This window comes from Dermacentor variabilis, chromosome 1 (assembly GCF_050947875.1).
Source record: "Dermacentor variabilis isolate Ectoservices chromosome 1, ASM5094787v1, whole genome shotgun sequence".
NCBI lineage: Eukaryota > Metazoa > Arthropoda > Arachnida > Ixodida > Ixodidae > Dermacentor > Dermacentor variabilis.
In genome coordinates, this window is record NC_134568.1 from 197,433,750 (window position 1) to 197,447,436 (window position 13,687).

At 48.1% G+C, this 13,687-nt stretch overlaps 1 protein-coding gene across 9 annotated transcripts in view; it reads left to right on the forward strand.

The window, feature by feature from the left end:
• Window positions 1–3,781, forward strand: part of LOC142590546 (uncharacterized) — a 278,657-nt gene extending 274,876 nt beyond the window's left edge. For all 9 annotated transcript variants that reach the window (XM_075702763.1, XM_075702757.1, XM_075702796.1 and 6 more), the window contains one exon: window positions 3,530–3,781. In XM_075702763.1, coding sequence (XP_075558878.1) covers window positions 3,530–3,684 — 155 coding nt within the window. In that variant the 3' untranslated portion in view covers window positions 3,685–3,781. The remainder of the gene's footprint in view (window positions 1–3,529) is intronic.
• Window positions 3,782–13,687: the final 9,906 nt, after the last annotated feature.

Sequence of the window (13,687 nt, forward strand, 5' to 3'; positions counted from 1 at the left end):
TAACTCTTTTGTTACCGCGAGAAAATGGTAGTTTCTTTATAGGTCTAGGAAAAAAATATTTACCACTACAAATAATATTCCAGCAGCATAGCATGTTGTGCATAATGAAATTCTCTTTCCAAAAACATACGTTGCCAAACAAAAATTTTTTAGGTAAAACATGAAAATTCTAGAAAGCACAATTTTTGCTGCCAGTTAATAAAAACAATAAAAAAAAACTATATCTGCTAAGACATTAATGTCAAAGGAAATTCCAAATATACATTTCAAAGATAAATATCTGAGGAAAAGTGTCTGAAAAAATAAATGCTCAATACACCGCCATTGATCGTATACAAAATAGAAACTAAGACCAGTTCATCGCTCATGGCATGCGGTGAAGCAGTTCCTGGATTTTGTGAAGCATAGGTGCACTCCGCATTTTCCCCGCACAATGTCTGGTATTTGTTCATCTCTGCCATCCTCGTAACACATTTTGCAGTTCCGTCTTTTTGGCATCTTTTGAGGATGGGGGGGGGGGGGTGCGATGAGAAGTCCAGGGAACGCACTTCACCAGTTCGTCTAGAGTCATGCACCTCTTTCAGGACCAATTGCTCTCAGCGTAGCTCGGCAACTACAAGATTATGCATTCAAGCATATCTGTTTGCATTTTTGCAGATTTTTTCTTTATCACTTCTGCAGAGAAAAAAAGAAACTGTCTTGCGCTGATTCGAAGTGCTGGGCTGAGATGTGCTACGGGTGGCCTTCTTGGTGTGAACGGAAGTTTCTTTGCTGCCAATGGCAGCAAATCATAATGAAGCGAAGTATGCACCCTGAAGATAATCAGGAGAGCTCTCATGTCTTGCAAGAAGATTGGCAGATAAGTGCGCACAAGGAAGGAGACCGCTCAAGGCCATAACGAAAACTCGCCGGTGAACAATTGCGGATGTCCCATGCTGACTCAAAACATTGTCGCCGTCAGAGCTTGAATCTGCTTTGCTGTCATCTTCAGAATCATAACTCGAGTCCTCATTACTAAATTGAAGTGCGGGTGCAGCATAGTTTCAAGCCCGACGCTTTTCTCGCGACACAGCCGCGCAGGATGACGCCGTGCGAGCCACTTTCAATGACTGCGCAGTGACACTGGCAGCGCCCCTTGCCTGGATTTTATGAGAGGAGCGAAACCGATACTCTTCGAAACTAGTTGAAAATGCCAAGTCCACATGCTAGACATGCGGTAGACCTTCAGAAATACTTTGGTGGAACAAAACGACTCAGACTCCAAACCAAAGCTCGCTAGTGAACAGCTGGCGTCATTTCCGGTTAATAGTCACCGCTCAGCACAGTCGAACGGCAAAGCCAGCGATATAATTTAATTCTTGACTTACTGGGTGTCATTTGATTACAAAATTTTGATGCTAGGGCAGTGCAATCGTGAGCGACAGGATTTTTTCTGAAGCGCGGCAGAAGGTGACGGCCACGCCTCTTTTCGCTACAACATATGCACATTTGTTCGCAAAAAGGTCCATCAAAAATCACATCACTGGAGCGTAAAAATTTTAACTGATTCTGAAAGTTCAGTGCCTGTACTAACCACTGGATGGCCTTACGTGGATAAAACGGCTCCAACATGTCGAAATCGGCGATCTAAAGTATTGATCACCGGGGATCAATTTTAATATGCGTGGTAATAAAAGAGTTAAAGACATGCATTCATTTTTTTTTTTTTTTTTCGGACTGCCCGCTTTTTAAAATGTTTTATCAGCCCCTCGGGAGCCCGAAAAATCAAACATTGACTGTACAACTGACCAAGAGGATGCTTCAAATTATCCATGGAGCGAACACGTGGCAGGAGAAGGATGAGAACAGAAAGGACCGATGCACTGAGGAATTAACAAAAAAGGAAGCGTGCCGCCGCCTCTTTGAAAGAGCTTGAACTCAAGAAAACAAAGTGTTGGCTGACGCCGAGATGCAGCTGTGCCTCATCCAAACCAAAATAAACTCTTTAAATCGGTGAAATTCAACACTGAGATATTGTGTACGGGCTGAGAGTATGTCAGGACAGTTGTAATTGACTTTCCAGCTGCTGAGAGAGAATCTTTGTTGCGACAAAGTTCAGGCCTCATACCGATGAGCTTGCTATTAGTTGATAGAAGTAGCTCATATTCGAAAATATTTACTTCTGTATGCATCTCTTTTTCATTCGTACTTGAAAATGTTCGACTCGATTCGGAATGGGTTTTGCCATTTCTTCCACTGTGCATTTTAATTTTACTATCACCTTCTTTTCGTTCTCTTTTTGAATAAAATAGATATTACTCCTTACTATTCAAACTGGATTTAATCTTTTTTTTTTTTTCAACATGCTTACTAGAGAGTGACAGCATCGGGCAACGTGGTGTCATCCCGTCTTGACATAAAACAAAGTTCTGGCTCATTCAGGAAATGTTGCAAAAGTGCTCAGGGAAAGCCTGGAAAACTCGGGGAATTTGGAAATATCAACTTGGTAGACATCCTGGGTGTGGCTGCGAGGACCCTCTCTTGAAAGCGACCTGCAGTGGGTACGCAGAGTCTAGGTGCGCCTATGACTGATAGCCTCTTGTTCTCTGTTTTCTCACAGCTTATTTCGCATTGAAGAGGCTGCACAAAGATTAACTCCCTCCCTACCACTTACCCGCTGCAGTGGCTTAACGGCTGTGGTAAGCTCGCGTATTCGAATCCCGGCCACGGCGGCCGTATTTCAATGGGGGTGAAAAGCAAAAAACTCCTGTGTCTCGTATGTTGGGGGCACGTTAAAGATTCCCTGGTGGTCAAAATTAATCTAGAGTCCCCTCCCCTACTACGACATGCCTCATAATCAAATCTTGGTTTTGCACGTAAAACCCCAGAATTCATTCATTGCTGCTGCCGTTTTTCCTCACACCAGCATTTTGACAGTCTGCGGTCATCGAGTGAGATGTGCTCATGTTTGTGTGTGCGCGCGACACCATAGATAATTTAGTTAGCAAGTGCATTTTTACTACAAATTTATAACAGCTGATAAAACTACTACACTGAGTTTGTATAGTTATAATAATTTGCTATCGCAATCGAGGCTTTGTCTTTGGGGCAAAACTGCGACCTTTTTGTGTGATACAAATTTTTGCGCCACCCCGAGAGATTCGCATCAAGATTCTACTGAAATATATGCATGCGCATGTGTGCCTCAGAATCGTTATGAATCTGTACCACATACAGCTGAGAGCAAAAGCCTGGAGACCACTGCATCAGCAAAAAATAATAATAATAAATAAAAATAAAATGAAAAAAGAATTTCTTCCGTACAATCGTGCAACATGAAATTGTCTTAATTCATGACGCTGGTCGAGCACCCACACGTAGGCAGTAACACATGATTTCAGCCTCTATGCCTAGACTGCAAAGAAAAAGAAAAGCAGTTCTGGTCCTCGAGACTTTTCCTCTCGACTGCACATCATCAATCATCCTTTTGTTTTAGTGGATGTCATACTACGATAGAGAACCAAATATTCCATATTGTTTTCGGTTTTAGGTGCCAAGAAACGTCCAGCCTCTCCAAAGTTGGCCTCGTCACCCTCTCCTCCACCCACTGGTCGTAAATCGACCACTTTGAGACGTGAAGAACTGTTGAAGCAGCTGAAGGCAGTTGAAGATGCCATCGCCCGCAAGCGAGCCAAATTTAGCTAGCCTTCTGTGACTTCTCCTATCAAATCACTCATTTCTTTCCCACCACCAGTAATCCTATGTAAATAAATGGATTCTTCTGTTGCAATGTCCGAACGGAGCTGTGGCCCCATGTCTTACTGACACGTGCATTTTCGAATGCTTAAGGGTGCCGGAGCCCGCCAGAATATGGGAAAACAAATGAAATATTAGAGTACCTTGTAACGTTCATATCATGGGGCTGCGTTTACATATGACCGTGTGGATAGCTCTACAGTAGCTTTCAGGGCAGTTTGCTATGTAAGCATTTGTGTACTGTTTGCACTTCGCTCAAATAAAAGCATAGCCGAAACAGTAGTATTGTTGCAAGCAAATATTGATACAACAGAGGTAGTAACCATATTGTTGTGCCATCACACTAGCTGATGGAGTGACACATTTGCTGTCAAAACCACTGTTGTATACATGTTAGGGGTGTTTGAGTAGTGAAATTTCCAAATCGAATATAACCTCCGAAAATTGAGTCAATTATAGAATATTTTATTTATAAACACACTGAAATATTGTTTGCATAGAGTCTTCATAAAAATTCATTGCCCAAGCACTCCGTACAGATGGTTAACTAGCGAAGCTGAAGTGTGCGGCCCCTGTGCTTATCACTGGGTTAATCCCAATGGTTCATTAAACGACGGCTTGGTTTGGCTGCTGGATCCTCGGTACGCAGTTGCTGCTTGTGCTCTGCTGCACGAGCCTGTTCTTGTGCCTGGGCTGCAGCATCGGCACAGCACAGACAAGTTCGTTCCTGGTTCTGCTGGCGGCGTTGCTGATCGAAAGTTGCCTGTTCCTCAGGAGTATGTATGACGCGTGGCCTACCCATTTCGGAGCCAAAGAGAAACTGCTGTGCGCGTGCTCGGCTGTGACGGAGAGCAATTTGTCCAATCACGCGCCTGTTTTTTTTTCCCCGCCAGAGGAGTTTTCGGCGTACAGGCGACGGATGGACGAATCGGCTACCCATATACAGCTTAGCTAAAAAAAATTCAGTGCCATTACACTCTGTGAAGGTGAATGACCAGCGAAGCTGTGCATGTGGGCCCCCTAATGGCGAACGGCCCATTGCCATGAGTCAAACGCCATATGCACATAAATGGAAGGCGAGGCGCGACTAGTCGCTCCTCCACGATGTTGAGCATCAGAAGATGATGAGGCACCAGGGTGTATACACACCCATGTATTGCAAAACACCCTTTAATTATTAACGAATCCCGGCACGTAAAACACGCACCTCACCACACTCCGAGGACACGCACTGCTTCACCGTAGCCAAGGCGATCGTGCGTTGGGCGACGTCCCGCAGTACAGTAATGGTGAGGTCACTCGAAAACGCAAGCGCTCACTCACAACACAGGCCACACAAAATCGGTTCCTCACAAAAGTCCCTCTGAAACATGGTCGTTGCGTTGTTGTGGGACAAATGTACATCCCAAATGGTGTAACTGTTTAAAGAGTATACACTCTTAAACGTACACCCTTTGGGTCGTATCTTGCCGCACAATAATAATCATCCGTCTTGCTTGCGTTTCCTTCCTTGAAAACGTTGCGTTCGATACTTTCCTGTCGAGAATGCTCTGTCATGCTAATAACGCGCATGCCGTTCGTGTCTTGGAAGTGCCGGCCTCGTAGCGTTAAACGAAGGAAATGCGGACAAGACAGATGGCTATTATTATTGTGTGGTGTAGGAGTTGAGGAGGACGTCGGGATGAAACACTTGGGAGGTTTATTTACATTATTTACAGTGACAGTCAATTAACAGTCTTGAAGTCATTACGGGCCGACAACAACTCGGACGCTGCCGCCCGCGGCAAAAAGTTCGAAAGAGATGAATCAAGGAATGCTCTAGGAATGCTCTCCTGCTGCTCCCGGTCTGCGTCTTCTAAGCCCTTCGGCGTCGATCAGACACGTCACGTTCGGCCAATGGGAGAGTCCGCTCAGGTGACGCCATTTTCGGCCAATGGTAGGCGCCCGTGCGATGGAGTCACACCCGGCGAAGAGAGTCGCTGCTCGGGTGTTTGTCCGAGGGCTTTCTTCTCCCTGCGGTCTTGCCTTGCTCACTTGCAATGCGCCGTCACGTTGTCACGGCGCGTTACAGCCGTCTTGCTTCGGGACCCACTTTACCCGCCACCAGTGCCAGGCTCTCGCTTTACTTTCGGAAGGAGCCAAGCAGTGAATAGCTCCACCGGCTGCACACGAAGTGGGGTCCGCCAACTTGTTTGCACGTGTCGTGCCTCAGGAATGTGGTATCCGTGTTTCTGCGCTCCTTAATTAGCTGTGGTGCGATTCGATGAGGTCTGGGGAATTCGAAGTAGGCTCAGGAAACGGCCCCGTATCTAACAGTGGCAAGATACGACCCAAAGGGTGTAATTTTGCTTAAGAGTGTAGCCTCTATTGTACACTCTTCGACAAATGTACACCCTTTGGGGTGAATATTTGTCCGGCAACAGTAATCGCCATCTGACTTGCTTGCGTTTCCTTTCGTAAAAACTCTGCTCTCGCTACTTTCCTGTCGAGAATGCTGCGTCACACTGATAACGTGCAAGGCGTTCGTGACTGGGAAGTATCGGGCTCGCAGCGTTAAAGGAAACGCGGGCAAGACATGACAATTATCGTCGTGGGACAAGCCCCAAAGGGTGCAAACTTTTTTAAAAGTGTTAGACAAATGTAAGTTGGCGTTGCTCATGGCGTTGCTCCGCCTATCGGGCCAGCTCTCCTCTCTTGTTTAGATTTCTCGCGGAACCACGCCGCGCTGCGCGCAACCGGGCTGCGCGGACGTGCGCGCTCTGCAGCAATACTAAACAATCGCGATGCCTCATTGCATTACCGTTGCCGAAGTCATGTTGAAAGAAATTGATAATGAACTTCGCAAATTGGGTTGTTAGGTCGAATCGGCTGCTTTTACCGGCTTTTATGAAAATAAACATGCCTTATAAGGCCAGCCAACTGAACTGTACGCATCAACCGCAGGTACCGGCCGCTGCCGTTCATGCGTGTTTTTAAAAAGAGGTCGCCTTTATCGCTGCCTTCTACTTGCTTTTCTCTGCTTGGGCTTCCTGGGGCTCTCAGACGGACTTGCGAGCTAGACGTCTGGCGATACAAAAAAAAATGTACGCATTCTCACTGCACTGCAAGAACGCACAGGAGACACGTACGGCACACCGACCCATTTGCGATCCATATGTAGTTTATGAGCACAAACACATATTCTCGCTGTGGCTTGAGTAGTCGTCGTGGTTTATTGAACAAACTTCGGGTGGCCGCGCATCACTACGACAGCGCTCCGGCGAGGAGGCAGGATGTCATTTCTGACTCCGCGTTTAGATTCATTGACTGCGGCCTGAGGTGCCTTCTTCCCACGGTAAGTGAAGCTTCACGGAACCAAAGTTTTGGGATAGCCGGCGCACGGTGCAGAACAGTACGCGCGTAGAACCGGCCTACGTGCGACCATGGAACAGCCGTTTGATGTGTTGGCGGGCGTGCGTTCTGTGGAGCCTTGCTCACTCTTGCAGCGCATCCGCTAACGTTCACTTCCCTGCCCTTCTCGCGCGCACAGATGATACGCCTGCGGTAGGGAGGATTCGTTCCTTAAGTCAAAGCAGCCGCTTCTATCCCAGTTTCCAGGATGAAGCGCAGGCTGGCAGGTGCACGGTGCCGAGGGCACTAAAATGCACACGTTCTGCGTAACGCCCTATAGCACGTGTATTGAGGTACACCTGTGCAGGTGTGCATGAAGCTCGAACGTACTCTACTTAAAAGACTTCGTGCAGTCGCGAGTACTGCGAGAAACAAGCAACAGTTAAGAAACGTGTTTTAATATGCACAAAAGCAAGTTGTTACTGAACACGAATGTTCTAAAACCAGGACTATGCATTCTTGCATATAACGTACGTTCTACGTGCCGCAAGTGCACCATGTGCTGTCAAAAGCAGGAATCACTGACCTGCAAGGCGTTCATTGTACAGATTCTTAAACGTATCGGTTTCGGCCTGCGATGGCACATTCGCACGATTCGGCCAATGAGGGCACAATTTCCCGCGGATATGTCCGTTGTCATTGCCGTGGCGCGGTACATTGCGTACAGCGTTGCATGCGCGTTCATTTCACGAACTTTAGTTCCTCCTGTCCTACCTGGCCAAAGCAACGTCCGGGATAGCACGGTCCAGATAACACAGCGCAACAAAACACGGAGACCAACGCAAACCTGCCCACACGGCGCCTTTGCCACGGTACGAAACCTACGGAGCAGCACGTGTGAGCGCACACAATCGTAACACAGCCTCCATTGTGGCCCCAAAGGCGTGGCCGCTACAGGAAAAGAAATAAAAAACAGCAAAAAAAGGACAACCTACTACGTAATTTCCCCCACACTTTTCTGCTAGCGCGCAGACGGAGTAGGGCCTCTCCTAGTTTTCCTTCCTTCATGGTGTCACGTTACGAAAGCAGAACAGGGCCATTAGCGCCATTTTGTACGCGTCGCGTCTACGTCACGCATCGGGGAAAATGGCGGAATGTCCAGAATAGAGCCCCAGTACCAGTTTTCCTTCCTCCATGCCCAGTACGTAGGCGCAGGCGCACGAGTACGTCATCCTTCGGCTTGGAGCGCGGCGGCTGCGTGGAGGAGGAAAAACGACCTTGGGTTTGAAATTTCAGATCTTTCCGCGGCGCGTAGCTATGTAATACTTTGCAGACACGATCGTTATCGCGCAATGTATGCTCTGCGCTCGTCAGATCAAAATGGTCAGACCTGGTCAGGGGCCCTTTAAAGGGGGCAATTTGTTGAAGGATGGTGGACAGGTTGTTCTAGAGAAACTGGCCACCCTGTATACGCAATGCCTCATGACTTCGAGCGTACCGGAATCTTGGAAGAACGTTAACATAATCCTCATCCATAAGAAAGGGGACCCCAAAAACTTGAAAAATTATAGACCGATCAGCTTGCTGTCAGTTGTCTACAAACTATTTACTAAGGTAATCGCAAATAGAACCAGAAACACCTTAGACTTCTGTCAAGCAAAGGACCAGGCAGGATTCCGTAAAGGCTACTCAACAATAGACCATATTCACACTATCAATCGGGTGATAGAGAAATGTGCGGAATATAACCAACCCTTATTGGCGGCGAAGAGTTACGGAGTCGCCCTCTATCGGAAGCGCCTCGCTGGCGTAGTATGAGGGATCACGTGGCGCACTCCTCATAGGTTTTGCTGTCAGCGTTCACTGAAAACACTACGCGCGAGCTCTCCCGGACATTTCTGTAAGTACTTTCGAAACGAGAGAAGTTTCTTACTGTCTAAATAATAATCTTGGGAAAACTGAAAGCACACAATCGTTTACAGCCGCTATCTCATTACCGAATACGTACAGTGAACGCCACTGCGCGCGGTCGCCGCGATGGAGTCTCCCGAACCGGCTTCTTGCCTGAAAGGTAGGTAAACGCTGAGAGCAAATTATGTGAAATATGTTCTTATAGTTTTTGTATAACTAAATGGAGCGTAATACAATGAAGCCTCAATACAGCGATCGCGCAGATTTGCAGCGACCAACTGCGCGTCTGCATGCTTGTCCGCGCACTGTTTCGCTTTCTCCGCGCGCGCGTTTTCGCACCGTGCCATGAGCTTTAGGCCGAAGAATATGAGCATTTGACAGTATACAAGCAACCATTGTTGCGTGGGCGCTATCAGAGCTGTTCAAAAATAATTTCATTGTAGAGACTTCGACGCCTACGGGGACTGTAATGTGCCGTCGCGACGATTCAATCTTTTTTTTCTTCTAAATTCTTTGACCTTTCGATACTATTTCTCGGGTTGCGTCGCACTGTATGTTTATCGGCGTTCTCAGCGTGAAATTTCCCGCTGCTCCTTTTTTGTAATCCACTGCATTAATTCATAACATAAACATGACCATATGCCATGCTTTCTTTAAATGGGCTTCTTACCGCTGCCTTTCCACTCCACTGAACTTGCCAGTATCTATAGCATCGACAAGTTCTAGACCAAACCGTCATGACATTAGTCGGGCAGCGGACTCGGGCGAGCGTCTCAGTGCGCGTTTTCAGGACATCGCAGACCCGGCGCCGTAGCAGAAATCTTCCTCGCGTCTGTGCTTGCTGCATACCCGAGTTGTAGCCGATGACTGTTTGCCGGTTTTATGTTTCGCGAGCCAAGCTTCACGCAGCTTCTTGTCGTGCGGCTACGTGTAAATAAGGCTGACACCGGCCTCCGTTACGTGCGTCCGGCCCTGCGGCACCGAGCAGTAGCCTACCATGTCGCGCGCCTTCAAAGGCAGCCACTACCTATTGTAGTGCTTTCAAGCGTTGTAAAGGAGACACTCGAAGCAGGAAAATTTCGCCACTAAATGAAAACCGCAGCGTACGAGGGAATTTAAACTCGTTTTCAGCTCGCTTCGGCGCGCCCGAAGCAGCCGGCGCGGCCGCTATGTCCACTTGATCCCTCCTAGCACGTCACGCCGACGGTGGCGCCAGCTTTTCCAGTGGTGGAGCTCGAGGCCAATATATAGCTTTCATTGATTGCGAGAAAGCATTTGATCCTGTCGAAACCTCAGCAGTCATGGAGACATTACGGAATCAAGGTGTAGACGAGCGGTATGTAAAAATACTGAAAGATATCTATAGCGGCTCCACAGCCACCGTAGTCCTCCATAAAGAAAGCAACAAAATCCCAATAAAGAAAGGCGTCAGGCAGGGAGATACGATCTCTCCAATGCTATTCACAGTGTGTTTACAGGAGGTATTCAGAGACCTGGATTGGGAAGAATTGGAGATAAGAGTTAATGGAGAATACCTTAGTAACTTTCGATTCGCTGATGATATTGCCTTGCTTAGTAACTCAGGGGACCAGCTGCAATGCATGCTCACTGACCTGGAGAGGCAAAGCCGAAGGGTGAGTCTAAAAATTAATTTGCAGAAAACTAAAGTATTGTTTAACAGTCTCGGAAGAGAACAGCAGTTTACGATAGGTAGCGAAGCACTGGAAGTGGTAAGGGAATACATCTACTTAGGGCAGGTAGTGACGGCGGATCCGGATCATGAGACGGAAATAATCAGAAGAATAAAAATGGGCTGGGGGTGCGTTTGGCAGGCATTCTCAGATCATGGACAGTAGGTTGCCGTTATCCCTCAAGAGAAAAGTGTATAATAGCTGTGTCTTACCAGTACTCACCTACGGGGCAGAAACCTGGAGGCTTACGAAAAGGGTTCTACTCAAATTGAGGACGGCGCAACGAGCTATGGAAAGAAGAATGATAGGTGTAACGTTAAGGGATAAGAAAAGAGCAGATTGGATGAGGGAACAAACGCGAGTTAATGACATCTTAGTTGAAATCAAGAAAAAGAAATGGGCATGGGCAGGACATGTAATGAGGAGGGAAGATAACCGATGGTCATTAAGGGTTACGGATTGGATTCCAAGGGAAGGGAAGCCTAGCAGGGGGCGGCAGAAAGTTCGGTGGGCGGATGAGATTAAGAAATCTGCAGGGACGACATGGCCACAATTAGTACATGACCGGGGTTGTTGAAGAAGTATGGGAGAGGCGTTTGCCCAGCAGTGGGCGTAACCAGGCTGATGATGATGATGACACGGTCACCCACCAATTTGTGGTTTCCCGCGAGAAACTGTAGCAGACGGTTTATTATCTCTACACACGCATTTAAATTGGGGACAGACATTTCTGTCGAAAATATGAACTAAAACTCTCTGGCTCTAAACCTCGCCCTCCGGCGCCCACGGCTATATTGCCAAGCCATGTGTGACGTCTTGCGCTGCATGGAACCGCGCCATCGTCTGCTACAAAATTGGCCGTCGCTCCTTATGAGGTCGGGGCATAGCTGCCCTTTCTTGCCGTATTTGCTCCAGACCTCCCTACCTCCCCTCCCGGCCCCTCCCCTCTCTTAAAAGGGGAATAAAGTTCATTCATTCATTCATTCATTCATTCATGCTCCAGGAGTAGCGTGCCATTTCTTCGACACTGCCAACTTCGCGTGATGAAGCAAGCGAGGAATCTTTGAGCAGCACACGCAGCGATAGCGTAGTATTGGCGGCGAGCTCGACCACTGGAAAAGCTAGCGCCACCGTCGGCGTGACGTGGCAGAGGGATCACGTGGACACAGCGGCCGCGTCGGCTGCTTCGGAAGCGCCGAAGCGAGCTGAAAACGAAAGCTTAAAGTCCCACCTGCGCCACGGTTCTGATTAAGTGGTGAGGCTTTACCGCCTTGGGTGTATGCTTGACAATATTTGAAAGTACTATAATAGGTAGGTGGCTGCCTTTGGAGGCGTGCAGCATGGTAGGCTACTGCTCGGTGCCGCAGTGCCGCACGCACGCAACGGAGCCCGGTGTCAGCCTTATTCACACGTAGCCACAGGGCAAGGAGCTGCGTGAAGCTTGGCTGGCGAAACTTAGAACCGGCAGACAGCCATCGGCTACAACTCGGGTATACAGCAAGCACAGACGCGAGGAACATTTCTGCTACGGCGCCGGGACTGCGCGATGTTCGGTGAGTAGCAGAAAACGCGTACTGAGACGCTCGCCCTGCCCGCGCCCGCTGCCCGGCTAATGTCATGACGGTTTGGTCTATGAACTTGTAGATACTGGCAAGTTGATTGGAACGGAAAGGGAGCGGAAAGACGCACATTAAAGAAAGGCGCGGCATATGGTCATGTTTGTATTATGAATTAATGCACTGGATTACGAAAATCAAGAAGAGGGAAATCGCACGCTGAGAAGACCGATAAACATACAGTGTGACGCAACTTGAGAAATAATATTGAAATGTCCAAAAATTTAGAAGACAAAAAAGATTCAATCGTCGCGACGGCACATCACAGTCGCCATAGCTAAGCGTCGAAGTCTCTATAACGGAATTATTTTTGAACAGTTCTGATAGCGTCCACGCAACAATGGCTGCTAGTGTTCTGTCAGATGTTCATATGCTGCGGCCTAAAGCTCACAGCATGGTGCGAAAACGCGCTCACAGGGAAAGCAAAACATTGTGCGTGGACATGCATGCAGACGCGCAGTCGGTCGCTGCGTACTCGTGCGATCGCTGGATTGAGGATCCATTTTGTTATGCTCCATTTGGTTATTTCACATAGTTTACTCCCAGCGTTAGCCTACCTTTCACGCAAGAAGCCGGTTCGGGAGAATCCATCGCGGCGACCGCGCGCAGTGGCGTTCACGTACTGTACGTATTCGGTAAAGAGATAGCGTCTGTAAACGATTCTGTGCTTTCAGTTTGCCCAATATTATTATATCGACAGTCAAAACTTCCCTAGTTTTGAGAGTACTTGCATAAATGTCCAGGAGGGCTGCCGCGTGGTGTTTTAATTGAGCACCGTAAGCGAAACCTATGAGAAGCGTGCCGCGTGATCCCTCATACTACGCAAGTGAGGCGCTTCCGACAGATTACGACTCCGTAACTCCTCGCCGCCAATACGCTGTGCATTTTGACTTCGAACTCATTGCCACCAGCTCAAGTGACGAAACACGGCCTCCGAGATTCGCGTGCGCCAGCTGGCTTGCGCAAATCTCAGAGCTCATAGACGAAGACCGCGTAGTAAACGTGGTCAAGATAGATGGCAGATGCAGATGCCTTTTCGCACTCTAGATATTTCGTGCGTTCAGCACTGCTTACGTCGCGACCAACTTGTTGGAATCCAGTCGCGGAGAGCCCACGACGTCGCGGCGGTCACTGAGCGACGGAATTCGCTGTGTCGCGGACTGAAAATCGCGCCATCTGAAACAGCCTTATCCCAAACTCGGCGAGCAGACGCAAATCGTCGTTGTAGCTGCCTGGCGTGAAGTGTTCTGAGAACAAAACCAAAGCGGTCAGATAATCGCTAGTCCTTCCTGCCCACATTAATCTCCCAAGCCTTAAGTTTCACCGGCTCCTTGGGGAAACTGAAGTACTATAGGGAGCACTTCCTGCTCCGTTCGCTCTAGCACCCAACAGCGCTACATAGGC